This window comes from Coenobita brevimanus, chromosome 31 (assembly GCF_032717465.1).
Source record: "Coenobita brevimanus isolate Jiangsu-jjx chromosome 31, ASM3271746v2, whole genome shotgun sequence".
In the NCBI taxonomy this organism is placed as follows: domain Eukaryota; kingdom Metazoa; phylum Arthropoda; class Malacostraca; order Decapoda; family Coenobitidae; genus Coenobita; species Coenobita brevimanus.
This window is the reverse complement of record NC_136984.1, coordinates 25305946-25319404: the sequence shown is the minus strand read 5'-3', so window position 1 is coordinate 25319404 and position 13459 is coordinate 25305946. Positions and strand designations below refer to the sequence as shown.

The following is a 13459-nucleotide window of genomic DNA, read 5'->3' as shown; positions in this document are numbered from 1 at the left end:
TCGTATTGTAGCAACTTGTAATGACGCGATGAATACACTAGTCTGTCTGTGTGTTGATCTCTCTCTCTCTCTCTCTCTCTCTCTCTCTCTCTCTCTCTGTTACAAATATCCGGTCCTTCCTCGTATAATGAGCAACGAAATCTGATATTTTTTCTCTTGTCATATTTCATTACTACGACGAGATTGCAGTCTTATCAATGACTTTGTGTAAATCTACTGGATGACGTGGGGTAGCTTCAGAATCCGTGAGTATTTTGCCTAAAGCGCGGTGGTTGGGTTTTACCATCCAGGTGCTGGTGCACCAATGTTCCTTACGTTTACTTGGACGCTCCAGCAGCACTCAACTTTTATCCTACTATAGGTCCAGCTTATTCTTGGCTGTGTTATTGTGTATAAGCTTGTATGATGACGAGGTGCATAAAACACTTCTTACTTTACATATTAAATTGCACTGTTCACTGTATTACCTAATGTTTCTGTTGGTTGAAAACAGGATCTCATTCAGACTGCTGGGAAGTGTAAGTGTTTTCAATGGTCAGTCAGTATAGTCACGAAAACTGCGACTTTGTCTGCTATCTTGGCATGAGTGTGAATAAGTCGGTGAAGTGTACTACCAGACTCCCTGCACAAACACACATAGACTATACGCTATTTTACACTCTCCGAGCAGCACCTCGCAACCGATATATTTTGTGTAGCCGTGGCTACATACTAAAACCTTGGTTTATAATGGCAGACAACCGACAAACATGCATGGTAAAGGAAATGTTGCTCCCTCTGGATGAACAGTGTGTGAGCGTTGGCACACGATTAAATACTTAATGCGTCTGGAGCTAAGGAGGGCCTGAATGTGTAAGATCTTGTATGAAAACTAATATATGAATGTTTTAAAGAGAATATAATATACGATGATCAATGTTTGTGGATGTTGTCACAACTATCCAGGCTAATGAAGTAGCACCTCGAAGAAAGCGACATCATAATTTTATGAACTGGACATCCGTAACACCGTTATTTCAGTTATTATAATACAAGATATGCATTCATTATGAAAATACAGAATCTCATTACCTCCATGTGATCCATCAGTATGATGACTACACAACATTTTTGCACAACAAGCCAATAGCTATTTCAGTTATTATAATACAAGATATGCATTCATTATGAAAATACAGAATCTCATTACCTCCATGTGATCCATCAGTATGATGACTACACAACATTTTTGCACAACAAGCCAATAGCTGTCCAACACTCAAAGTAGCTATTATCTTATGTAACAGGACATCTACTTATACCACGTTTTTTTTTTTTTATGTGAGAAAGAAGGAACCAAAGGCAACGAGCCTGCAAAACTGTTCCTTCCAAGAGAAAAACAAAATGCAAGAGAGGGCCAAGTTCAAGATCCGATCATTTCGAGATGCCTGGACACACTGAATTTGAAAGACTGGAGATCATAGGAAGCAGGAAATACAGACAGAGGGAGACAGTTCAAGAGTTGACCTGTTGCATAAATGAAGGACTGGGAGTAACGGTTAACTCTTGCACTAGAGAGTTGGACAGAAAGGGGATGAGAGTTTGCTGCTAGACGGGTGCTACGTGCCCGTCGTAGAGGTGGAGGAATGCATGCAGACAGTTCAGAGGGGCAGTGACCATTGTAGTAGCCATAGAAAAGAGATGAAGATGCCACAGTGCAGTGAAGAGACAGAGATTGAAGGGAACCAGTAAGAGGAGGAGAGTTAATGAGACGAAAAGCCTTTGACTCCATCCAATTGAGAAGAGCTCTATGTGGAGAGCCTCCCCACACATGAGAGTTGTACTCTACACAGGGGCGGCTAAAACCCGTGTATATAGTCAACAACTGTGCAGGGGTAAAGAAGCAACGGAGTCGGCCTAGCTCTCCTAATCTCATGGAAGCAGATTATACAAGCGATGTAATAATTTATGATCTTTCCAAGACAAGCCCCGAGTGAATGAAACCCCAAGCAAGTTCAAGGATGATACAGGATTAAGTTAAATATTATTAAACATTAGTGGGTAGTCTCGTGCAAGATTTTCTCTGGTTGATAGGTGTAAGAACTGAGTCTTTGATGCAATAAAAACAACAAGATTTTTTTTACCCCAGTCAGAGATAAAAGCCAAGTCAGACATTAGGTGTGGCATTGCCTCATCCCTTGTTTGTTGAAGTAACTGCTGAGATGGACGTTACAGGAACCGAATGGAAAGGTGAAGGGTGGATTTATCAGCATATGAGTGGATAGGGTAAGATGTACAGTTTAGAAGGTCATTGATGAATAAGAGGAAGAGGCTTGGTGATAGGACAGAGCCCTGAGGAACACCACTGTTGATGGATCTAGGAGAAGAAGACGGCCATCTAAAACAAACGACCAGAAAGGAAGCTATAGATGAAAGCACAGATGGAGGGATTATGGATTGCTTTGCGGATGTATGGTGTGGATGGAGAGCTGCTGAATGTTCTTATATATATATATATATATATATATATATATATATATATATATATATCTATTTATATATATATATATATATATATATATATATATATATATATATCAATCAATCAATCAATCATTTCCTGTGGCACCCTCGGGGATGCATAGGGCCTCGATGAACTCACACCACCACATCCTATCTTGTGCTAACTCCTCAAGATCTCCCCAACACTCATCTCCAGCTTCCCGTCTCATTGTCCTCACCCACGTCTCTTTTGGCCTTCCTCTACCTCTCCTACCAAGTGCCACCCACCCTGGTGTACCTCGTACTATTCCCTGTCTCCAATACACATGTCCTAGCCACTTCCATCGTGAGAATCTAACATATTCATCGATCGGCTGCACTCCCGTTATTTCTCTAATTCTACTATTTGGTATCCTTTCCCACCACTTAACTCCTAATATTCTTCTAAGTGCTTTATTTTCAAACACCAAGAATTTATTTTCCATAGTCACTGTGCTGTACCAAGACTCGTGTCCATAAATTAAGATACTCCTAACCATTACCTTATAAAGTTTGATTTTTGTATGCACAGAGAAATTGTTATTATTCCAAATATTTTTAAGCATTCCCATTGCCTGATTAGCCTTCTTTAACCTTTCCTCGAATTCAAAGTTCAAAGAACCATCCTTGGCTAAATAAGTACCTAAATATTTAAACCTATCAACTTGCTTTACAACCATACCTCCAATTACACATTCCTGCGCATTTTCGATATTCATATTGATTATTTCAGTTTTTCCACAATTAATAACCAAACCCACCTTGCGACTTTCACTCACCAAACAGTCCAACACTCTCTGCATCTCTTCTGGCCCATCACAAATCAAAACTATATCATCTGCATAATCTAAATCCAAAAGTCTCCTGTTCTCTCCCCAAAGTATACCTGCACCGGTTTCTGTTCCAACGCGTTTCATAATGTAATCAATGACCAATATAAATAGTAAAGGCGATAGAACACCACCTTGAATTACTCCGGACTTGACTTCAAACGAATCACTCAGACACCCATCAACCATCACTTTACAAAATGTGTCCTCATGCATGTTCATAATGACCCTCACAAACTCCTCTGGTATTCCATAATGTCTCATGATCTTCCCCATAGTCTCTCTCGAAACACTATCAAAAGCCTTTTCAAAATCAACAAAACAAAGACTTAACGGTACTCTCATTTCATTAACTTGCTGCATCAAATGCCTAACTATAAAGATCTGATCATTGCAACCACGTCCCTTTCTAAAACCAGCCTGTTCATCCCTCAGAATACCCTCAACCACTGGCTCCAACCTATTTAACAACACTCTACTGAAAACTTTCAAAGCTATCGGTGACAAAGAGATTCCCCTCCAATTACCACATTCACTCAGGTCTCCCTTCTTCGGAACTTTTAACAATTACACCATTCTTCCAAACTGATGGTAGTAACCCCGTCACCCATATCTTATTGAATAGCTTGGTCAAGATCATTATTAATCTATCCCCCTCCACTTTAAACATTTCCGGAAATAAACCATCCTCCCCTGGTGCCTTATTATTCTTTAACTGTTTTACTGCTTTCTCCACTTCTGCAAGCCTCAACTCTCCTGTTTCTATATTTAAATCTTCCTGAGCAGACGGTATATCCTCTTCTGGTGGTATTGGTCTACTAAGAACTGTCTCAAAATGCTCTTTCCATCTATTTTTAATATCTCCATCTTTGGTCAATAAATTTCCTTCCCTGTCTCTAACTGGTATTTCCTTGCGTTTACCTGCATTACCACTCAGTTCTCTAATCGATTCATATGCTATTCTTTGACTCTGTCCATCATTTTTGTTTATTAAGATTTCAGTCTCTGCAACCTTTTCATCCACACATCTTCTTTTATCTCTCCTAGCTAACCTTCTTACTTCTGAATTCAAACTCCAGTACGCAGCTCTTGCTAATTCAATCTCTTGTTCATCAACGCATTGCATCTCACTCCTCAATTTAGCCTCACCTCTCTTTTTTATCATATCCCACGTTTCCTCTGATATCCATTTCTTTCTCCTGAAGCTATGTCTCCTTCCAATCGTACATTCAGCAGTCTCATGCAAAACTTTGTTCACATCCTCCCACATCTCATCTACACTTCTCTCCCCCTCTTCCAACGTTTCCAACACCAAAAACCTATTTCTGCATTCTAATCTGAATTCCTCCTTTTCTTCTCCTTCCCTTCTGAGCTTAACAATATCGTATCTACCAACACCAGATTTTTCCTTCTTCTGATTTTTATGTTTAAACCTTATTTTTGCAATGCTGAGTTGATGGTCACTACCAATATCCGCTCCCCGTTTAACATGAACATCTAGCAGAGAACTTCTATGCCTCCTACTGATAGCGATGTGATCAATCTGATTTTTATATTTTCCACACGGCGACACCCAAGTTGTCTTGTGTATATTGCAATGCTGAAAGAGTGTGCCCCCGATGACTAAGTCATTTGCTAGACAGAAGCTTCCAAACCTCACTCAGTTTTCACTCATCCTACTACCAACTCCCATCTTACCCATACATGCCTCAAATCCCTCATTTGAACAGCCCATTACTGCATTAAAGTCTCTAACGCAGATCAAAACATCATGTCTAGGTACCCTTCCTACTCCTTCTTGCAACTTTTCATAAAATGTGTCTTTCCTTTCATCGAGTGCATCATTAGTAGGTGCATAACACACAAACAGACTGATGTTGCCATGATTTGATTTAAACCGTGCGTATAACAATCGCTCATCTATAGGATCCCACTCACATAAAGCCTTATTTGCCTTACAACCCAGCAACAATCCTACTCCCTGATAATGCATTCCATCCTGTCGACCAGATATCAATAAACGTATACCATCCTCCAAATCCAACTTATCGACTCCAGTTAATCTAGTTTCTGTCAGAGCACAAATATCAAGTCCGTAATTTTGAAAAACCTTCACTAACTCATCGATTTTACCGTCATGATTTAGCGTTCTCACATTCCAGTTACCAGTTATCGGTCAGTGTAATTACACTTTCTATGATAAGATGCTGGTTGTGGTGTTATTTTGAAGATGAATAGTTGTACTTTATCGTAGTATGTTAATAAAAAGAAAACAAAGAAATTAAAAAGTCAAAGTGATGAGTTGAAGTTAGGCTAAAACCAATAATTTTGTACCTTGCTGAGGAAAAATATTCACAAAGAATAAAGTAACAAAGAAAGAAAGCCATGAGTCAGACCAGTGGTGGCATGCACTAAACACTTTCGGAGACCTTACGGGAGCCGGAGTTACGATCGCCGCTAAGGTTGGGCCCGACCAACCTTAACGTCTCCCGTATCTTTCAGCCACCCGAAAATAAATTGAATTAAGCATTCTCTCGTGTAAACGAATTATTTCACTAAACTAGGTAGTTAATAGAGGTGCTGTACAACAATACCCAGTGTGCTGAATTGTACATTAGTGTAAATCGGTGGTTTCAGTCTGTGTTCATTAGTGTTCTACTGTATTATATGCTCATCAGTGTTGTGTATTACTATTAATTAGTGTTTTACAGTATTAACGTATGCTTTAGGTTGGTAGAAAATTTTAGTGTGCTTTAATGTAGTCTATAGTAGTGTACAGCAATGTTAGTGTGAAACAGTGTAGTGCTGTAGAGTAGTATAATATGTTCTGTTGTGCAGTAGAGTACACCGTCAGGACAAGAACCTCTAGGAGAATAGCCTAATAGGTCAAGCCCCTAGAAAAAAAAATCCATTTTCTAATATAGTTTCAAGATAGGTTAGGTTAATTTAAAATCAAGGTTAGGTTATTTTTGATTAGGTTAAGGTTAGGTTTGTTTATTTGTGGACAGGATTATTGTAAGGTTAGCTTAGTTTAATTTGGGCTATGTAAGGTTAGGTTAGCACTGGGTTAGGTTAGGTTAATTTAAGAATTAGGTTAGGTTAGGTTAAGTTAAATGTTGGTTAGATTAGGTTTATTTTTGTTAGGTAAGATTTGTTTATTTTTGGATTGAGTATTGATAAGGTTAGCTATGTTAATTAAACTAATGTTAGGCTAATGTAAGGTTAGGTGAAATTAGGTTGGTGTAAGAATTGGGTTAAGCTTTGGTTACTTTTAGTTTAAACCAGATTATTTGAAATTTAGGTTATTTAAGTTAGTGTAGTTTATTACTGGAATGGGGTGGGTTAAAATTAGCTTAATTTATTAGGCTAGGCTAATTTAAGTTTAGGATTATGTTGAGTTAGCATATGATAGTTGTGTGAACAGGGCAAGGGGAATTTTGACATTTCAAGGGGGCAATTAATTATAATAAAAAAAAAGCCAAAACGGTCATAAAATCCTGTTATGTTGGTTAGATTTTATGGTTTTTGGCTTTTGATTTGTGCCTTCTGAGAGTAAGGACAAAATTTGGATCCTCACATAATTGTTATGGCCACATAAAAGTACAAAATCTTAATATAAACAGATTATACCAAAATTTTCCCTAAAGCCACTAAATTCCATGCCATAAAAATTTAAGATTAACCCGAGTATATATTTATTCAAAACTTCTAAGGAGGGATGGAATCTCTCTCTTGGGACTTAGAAAGGAATTATTCAGTATTTTCTGGCAAAAGTGAGGAATGACTGAGAACAGTATATATGTGAATCTCAGACCAAGGTTAGGGTTGGATAAATTTAGCTTGTTAGGTCGATTATTATTATTATTATTATTATTTTTTTTTTTTGCTGGCTTAGGTTAGCTTGTTCTATGTGGCTCTTATGTTTCTTCAGCTAAGTTCTGTTAGGTTAGGTTATTTAGTTAGGTATTGTTAGGTTGTTAGGTAAGGTGAAATTGTTTGGTTAAGGTTTGGTTAGGTTAGGCTCGTTGGCTTAGCTTAGGCTGTTCAGTTACCTTTGGTCAGGTGACTTTAGGTTCCTAGGTCAGGTTACTGTTAAGCAAAAAATAAAATAAAAAACTACACATTTATTTTCTTTGCTGGGGCTTTTATCCCAGGGTGCTTTTTCTAGGGTGCATTTGTTCGACATAAAATGTCAGGTACACTACTGTACAATGTACAGCAGTGTCAGTTTAGTTTTGCAGAACGCACATTAATGTCGTAATAAGTGTTGTACGGCTGAAATGTTAAATATAAGAGCGATTCAGTCTGTACAGTATACTGAAGGCATTTTAATGTACTCGTACATTATTGTATAATAGTAATGTGCAATACTGCTGCACAACATGCAGCAGTAGCTATGCTGGTGGGCTAATATCGTGAGTAATGCTTTCTGCTCACTGCACTTCCCAAACTGGCGAACACTTCATATATTTCATCCAGCCTGTCCTGTTTTGTTTTTGAGTTCTTCTCAGCTGAGAGTCATTGTCACCAAACACGATGATTGGCTGAAGCGTCTAGGAAGAGAAGCATCCTGCGTTGTGATTGGCCAAAGCGACCATCAGCTGAACGGGGAAAAATTCCCTCAAACACAGCGAGTTTTTCCCCGCCCTTAGCCTTACGGTCACCGTACGATGGTGGGAGAAATGTTAGTACATAGCAAAACACCGACTATCGTACGGGGACCGTAGCGGCGGCGCCCTTACGGGGACCTTACGGGGACGTGTTGGTGCATCCGCCCCCAGCTGTTCAGTACCGCCACACATACAGCAACCATTCAGTGACACCATGCTCGAGCCTCTTTGGTATGCTGCGTAAGTGCGATTAATGATGAATATTTTACAAAAGTGTCTTAAAATGACGATCAAAAGCTTCATCCGAATCTCTGAGGTTGGATTTGAAATGACGATCGAAATAGTCATCGGAATCTCAAAGCTGTAGTTCTTACTACATAATGACTTCCAGTCTTTTAAAGTGTGTCCAGTCATCTCAAATTAATAGATTTTGAATTTGGCTCTGTTATTACCAGCTGCGATTGCGAAGCTGGTATTGTTTTAAATTGTCTGTCTATCTGTCCTGTCTGTGTTTCTGTTAGCATGATAACTTCGCAACCGATTAAGATATCACAAAATTGCACAGGCGTGTAGTAGGGCAAAAAATCGATCACGAGTTCGAAATTGATGAAAGTAGGGTCTGTGTGTCTGTTACCACAATAACTTCACAACCGCTCAAGATATTATCACAAAATTTTACAGGTGTGTAATAGGGATGAAAATCTGCGAATTCAAAATTGGTGAAAATGGGTCGAGGTCAAGGTCATATTCCGAGCCGTGCTAGATATGTCCCGGCTCATGGCTGGTGTGATTCCCCCTCTGAGGGGGCCTCTAGTTTTGTTTTCATTTCTTCTTGGAGGGAACAATTTGCGGGCTTCTAGCCATTGCTTCCTTCTTCCTTGCCTTAGAATGAAAACGCTGTCATGTATTCGATAGGCAATAAATTAAGCCTTATTCTAACCTAATCTAATCTATCTAACAAACTCTTAGTAGACTAACCTAATGTAACGTAACAACACTAACCTAACTAACTAATCTAATAAAACACATCGTAACCTAACCTAACCTAAAAAACTTAACCTAACCTAATGTAACCTAACCTAACAAATCTAACATGACTATCCTAACCTAAACAAACCTAACATAACATAACCTTACTCATCTAACCTTACATAACCTAAACAGACCTAACCTATCCTCACCTGACTAACTAAACCTAGCTTACCTAACCTAAACAAACCTAACCTGTTGACACTAACCTAACCCAGCCACAATAACTTAACCTAACCTGACTAACCTAACCTAACCTAACTTTTCTACAGTTTAAAAAGTACCTGCTCAATCATCCATCATGAAGGCACTGTTGACTCCGGTGATGATGATGATGATGATGATGGCAGCCTCTCAACGAATAGGAGAGAGGGGACTCTTTGGCTGTCTTATTATTACTCCATACAGCTATAATCTCAGGGAACTGTATGATTGGAAGTTAGGTGAGTAGGATTTATTTGTTTATTTTAATGCTGTATTGAGATTAAACAGCGTAAATGCAGCGGGTGTTCATGTGATATGTGCTCTTATTCTCGTCGGGTAAACGAAGCTCCCTAATACCTTTTCCTTCGCGACTTATTTTTTCATATGGCGGGTTAATATCCTTTTACACATTACTTATACAGATTATGCCGATATTGAAATAGTTCATGTATCACGGAGAAGGACAGTAAGGTGTAAAAAACAAAATAAATCACTTAGGAAAAGGTGTTAGTGAGCTTCCTTTACTTAGAATACAGGTCTAAGTGTACCGTTGAGAGTGGCATAAATATTTCTTAGGGATTGTGCTAGAAATTACGGTAGTAATTATTATGGAGTGTAAGAATGCCTTAGTTATGTTCCTGTACAAAAACAAAGATGAAAGAAGTGAGTGTAAATAAAAATATAGTATAATTCGTCTGGTGAGTGTATTTAGGAATCTTATATGGAAGAATAATTAGAGGAAGGGTGGGGAATATATCAGAACGTCTGGTTAGTGATAAACAGTGTGTTTTCAAGACACGTATTCTCCGCGATTAAAAAGCTCCCTCATACCTTTTCCTTAGTGATTTATTTCCTTACTAGGCTGTACTACTGCATTTTATGATGTATATTCTTTTAAACACCAATGTGGATGGCCAAAATAACACACACGGGTTTGTTAATGAACTGAATGCAAAAATAAACAGATAAGGAAAAGGAGCTAGGGAGCTTCCTTAACTAAGGTAAATACAGGCTCAAGTGTGGTAGGGGAAGTGTGAATAAAAAATTTACGGTGAGAAAGTGGAGAATACAAGTGTGAAGGAATGTACGGTTTATTTAGCATTCATGGCTCAGGATAAGGTGTATGACAAGGTGAATAGGGAAGGATTATGGAACGCTTTGCGGATGGATGGTGTGGACGGAGAGCTGCTGAATGTGGATTTTTGTTTGTTTGTTTGTTTGTTTTAATGTTGGAAGTGTAGTGTGGATTTCTAAGAGTGTGCTTAAATATCATCAATGGAGTGAGACAAGGGTGTATGATGTTGCATCGCCAATGTTATGATTGTATACCGGCATATACTCGTGTGTGTGTGTGTGTGTGTGTGTGTGTGTGTGTGTGTGTGTATACATACTGTTACATAGCCTATGATTTCATCATCCTTTGTGTAATTCTAACGTACAGTCTGCATGTTTGATCACGAGCGTGTTCTACCTCACTCCCCCCCTCCTCCCTTATAGTAGAGTAAGTCATTCTTTCTGTTGTTCAGAGCAGGATTGTCAACTCTTTGTCCCCATGGCTTCGTTTGCGCGTCCTTCTTACAAGTTGTATCAAGCTCTGCCGGCCCCTACATAATGAGCTCAGTCTCTACATTATGGCCACTTAGATCTACTCCTCATTTTGTTCACATCTCTGTCCTCCCCTGTACAGTTATTATTGTGAGTGCTCAGGAAGTCTCCAACCATCTAGCAGCTGTGAAATTTGAGTATAAGTGTTATTGCATTTTGTTCTTGTACTGTTTAGCGTAAGTTGTTAATTTGTAGGCCTAGTGAGGTTTTTGTAATTCATGTAAGGTTCTTATTGTTAGCCATTGTTCATAATAGTTTGTATCTGTAATAATTTATCTTGCATTAACTGAGCATTACCCAGTGTATTTTCATTTTATCAGGGCTGACTTAGGTAAATTTACTCTTGCTAATTTCGTGTTAACAGAGGCTATTGCAGTTAACCATATATTTAACCTGTTTTTTGCCATTACATTATCCTTATGAGTCCTGAATGTTTTGTTGTTAGTTTGAGCATTAAACTTTAACTTGTAATTTTACGTAACTCTTTTGTTTTGAACCTGGAACTTTACGGGACAGTAGTGATTTTTAGTATTCTCACTTAAAATGTACATTATCTTTCTCTGTTCCATAACATAAATTTGGCGACCTCATATCAGGATATTCAGGATATTATCATAAGGATATTCCTTGATATTTTGTGACTGTGATTTATTCATGATGTCTACTATTACTACGCTTGATGAAGCCAAAGATTTTTTGTCAAATGTGCAAACAGTGTGTGATGTAGAAAACAGAACAAAGAATGAACTTCAGCTTGTTGCTCAACAAATGGGAATTGCTGTTCGCTCTCATCATTCCTAAGATCAAATTGTTGGCATGATTAATAAAAGCTTGTTTAATGTAACTCCTCTAAATGAGCAAACGCAGATTGAAATAGCTAAGTTACAGCTAGCCCTGCAGGAGGCTCATGTGAAGGGAGCTGAATTTCAAGCACGTGCTAAGGAGGCGGAGTCTCATGCTAAGGAGGCTGAGTTTCAGGCTCGTGCTAAGGAGGCTGAGGCACAAGTTGAAATTGCTAGGATTCAGGCAGACCATGAGTATCGCATGAAACAAGGTGGAACTGGATCATCTAGCTCTGATGATTTTGATGTGGCTAAAAATGTTATACTTGTCCCTCCTTTTAATGAATCTGATTTAACAAAGTATTTTCAGTTGTTTGAGAGGGTAGCTACAGGTTTTAATTGGCCCAGAAAGTATTGGCCAGTACTCCTTCAAACTGTTCTCACCAGTAAAGCTCAAGTAACTTATGCATCTTTGCCTCAGGATCAAAGTGATAATTATGATGTAGTTAAGAGCTTGATTCTTAAGGCCTATGAGCTTGTTCCTGAAGCTTATAGAGTAAAATTTAGGACAACTTATAAGCAAGATAAGCAATCCCATGTTGAGTATGCAAAAATCAAAGAAGATCTGTTAGAGCAGTGGTTAAATTCTAAGAATGTGGATTCTGATTTTGGTAAATTTAAGCAGATGATTTTGCTGGAGGACTTCAAAAGGTGTATTTATAAAGATGTAAGCCTATATCTTGATGAGAAAAGAATAGATAATTTGTCTGATGCTGCAGTTTTAGCTGATGAATATGTTCTCACTCACAAGAGATATTCTAGAGAAAAAGGGAAAGCTGAGAGTAAGTATGTTGCCTCTACTCAGAGTACAGGTAACAGGAAAGAGAATAAAGATGATGTTTCTCAGGAAGTAAATACCAGCTTCACCTCTAGATTTCAGAAAAGTAAATGTACTTATTGTAGTAAGCTTGGTCATACTACGGAGAGATGTTTCAGGAGACAGCGTGATGTGAACAAAAAGGAGTCTTTAAATATTCAGTCAATTGGTCTAGTGTCCACCCTTGAGAGTTCCCAGAATTCTTTAACTGAGTTAACTGAACCTGCTTTGAGGGGTAAATTATATCCTCATGATGAAGCTCCTCTTTTGAGCAGTAACATGGGTGACACTCTCAAGAGTTCATGTGCTAATTTCCTGTCTGATGGTTTTGTCAGTCCTCTGGACAGTAATGACAGGAAATCAGTTAAAATATATCGTGATACAGGTGCTTGCCAATCCCTTATGCTGACCAGTGTTCTAGGCTCTAATGTTAATTCCTCTGATGAAACTGTAATCTTACAAGGTGTAGGGAATAATTACTTCTCTGTCCCTCTGTGCAGAGTGAATTTAGTCTGGTTTTGTTAATGGTTCCGTTATGGTTGGGTTGGTTGAGACACTTCCTATGTCAGGTGTAACTTTCTTACTTGGAAATGATATTGGTGGAAGTCAAGTGTGTCCAGCTCCTCAGTTGTCTAGTGAGCCAGTGGCTGCGACCCAGGATTGTGATGTCCGTGATATGTTCCCTGCATGTGCTGTCACTAGGGCTAAGTCTAAAGTTACTGGTGATTTAGAGGATAATGATGATGATGATGTTATCCTAGCTGACACTTTTCTTGCTAATTTGGACCACTCACCAGATGAGGCAGTACCCCGTAGTGTTGATAATTTGTCTCGTCAAGAGTTGGTTGAGTTGCAGGTTGCTGACCCTGAGTTGAAAGGTCTAGCTAACTCTGCTTGCAGTGAGGAAGAGTCAGCTGGTGCTTCTACTTGTTATTATATAAAGTCAGGAGTACTTGTGAGGAAGTGGAGACCCCCAACAGCATCAGCCGACTGTGAATGGGA

At 38.7% G+C, this 13459-nt stretch overlaps 1 protein-coding gene across 1 annotated transcript in view; it reads left to right on the top strand.

Annotated features, from left to right (window-relative positions):
• Window positions 1–13459, top strand: part of LOC145395426 (uncharacterized) — an 87886-nt gene that overhangs the window by 22393 nt on the left and 52034 nt on the right. The window contains exon 2 of the mRNA XM_080269030.1: window positions 9262–9432. Coding sequence (XP_080125156.1) covers window positions 9291–9432 — 142 coding nt within the window. The 5' untranslated portion in view covers window positions 9262–9290. The remainder of the gene's footprint in view (window positions 1–9261; window positions 9433–13459) is intronic.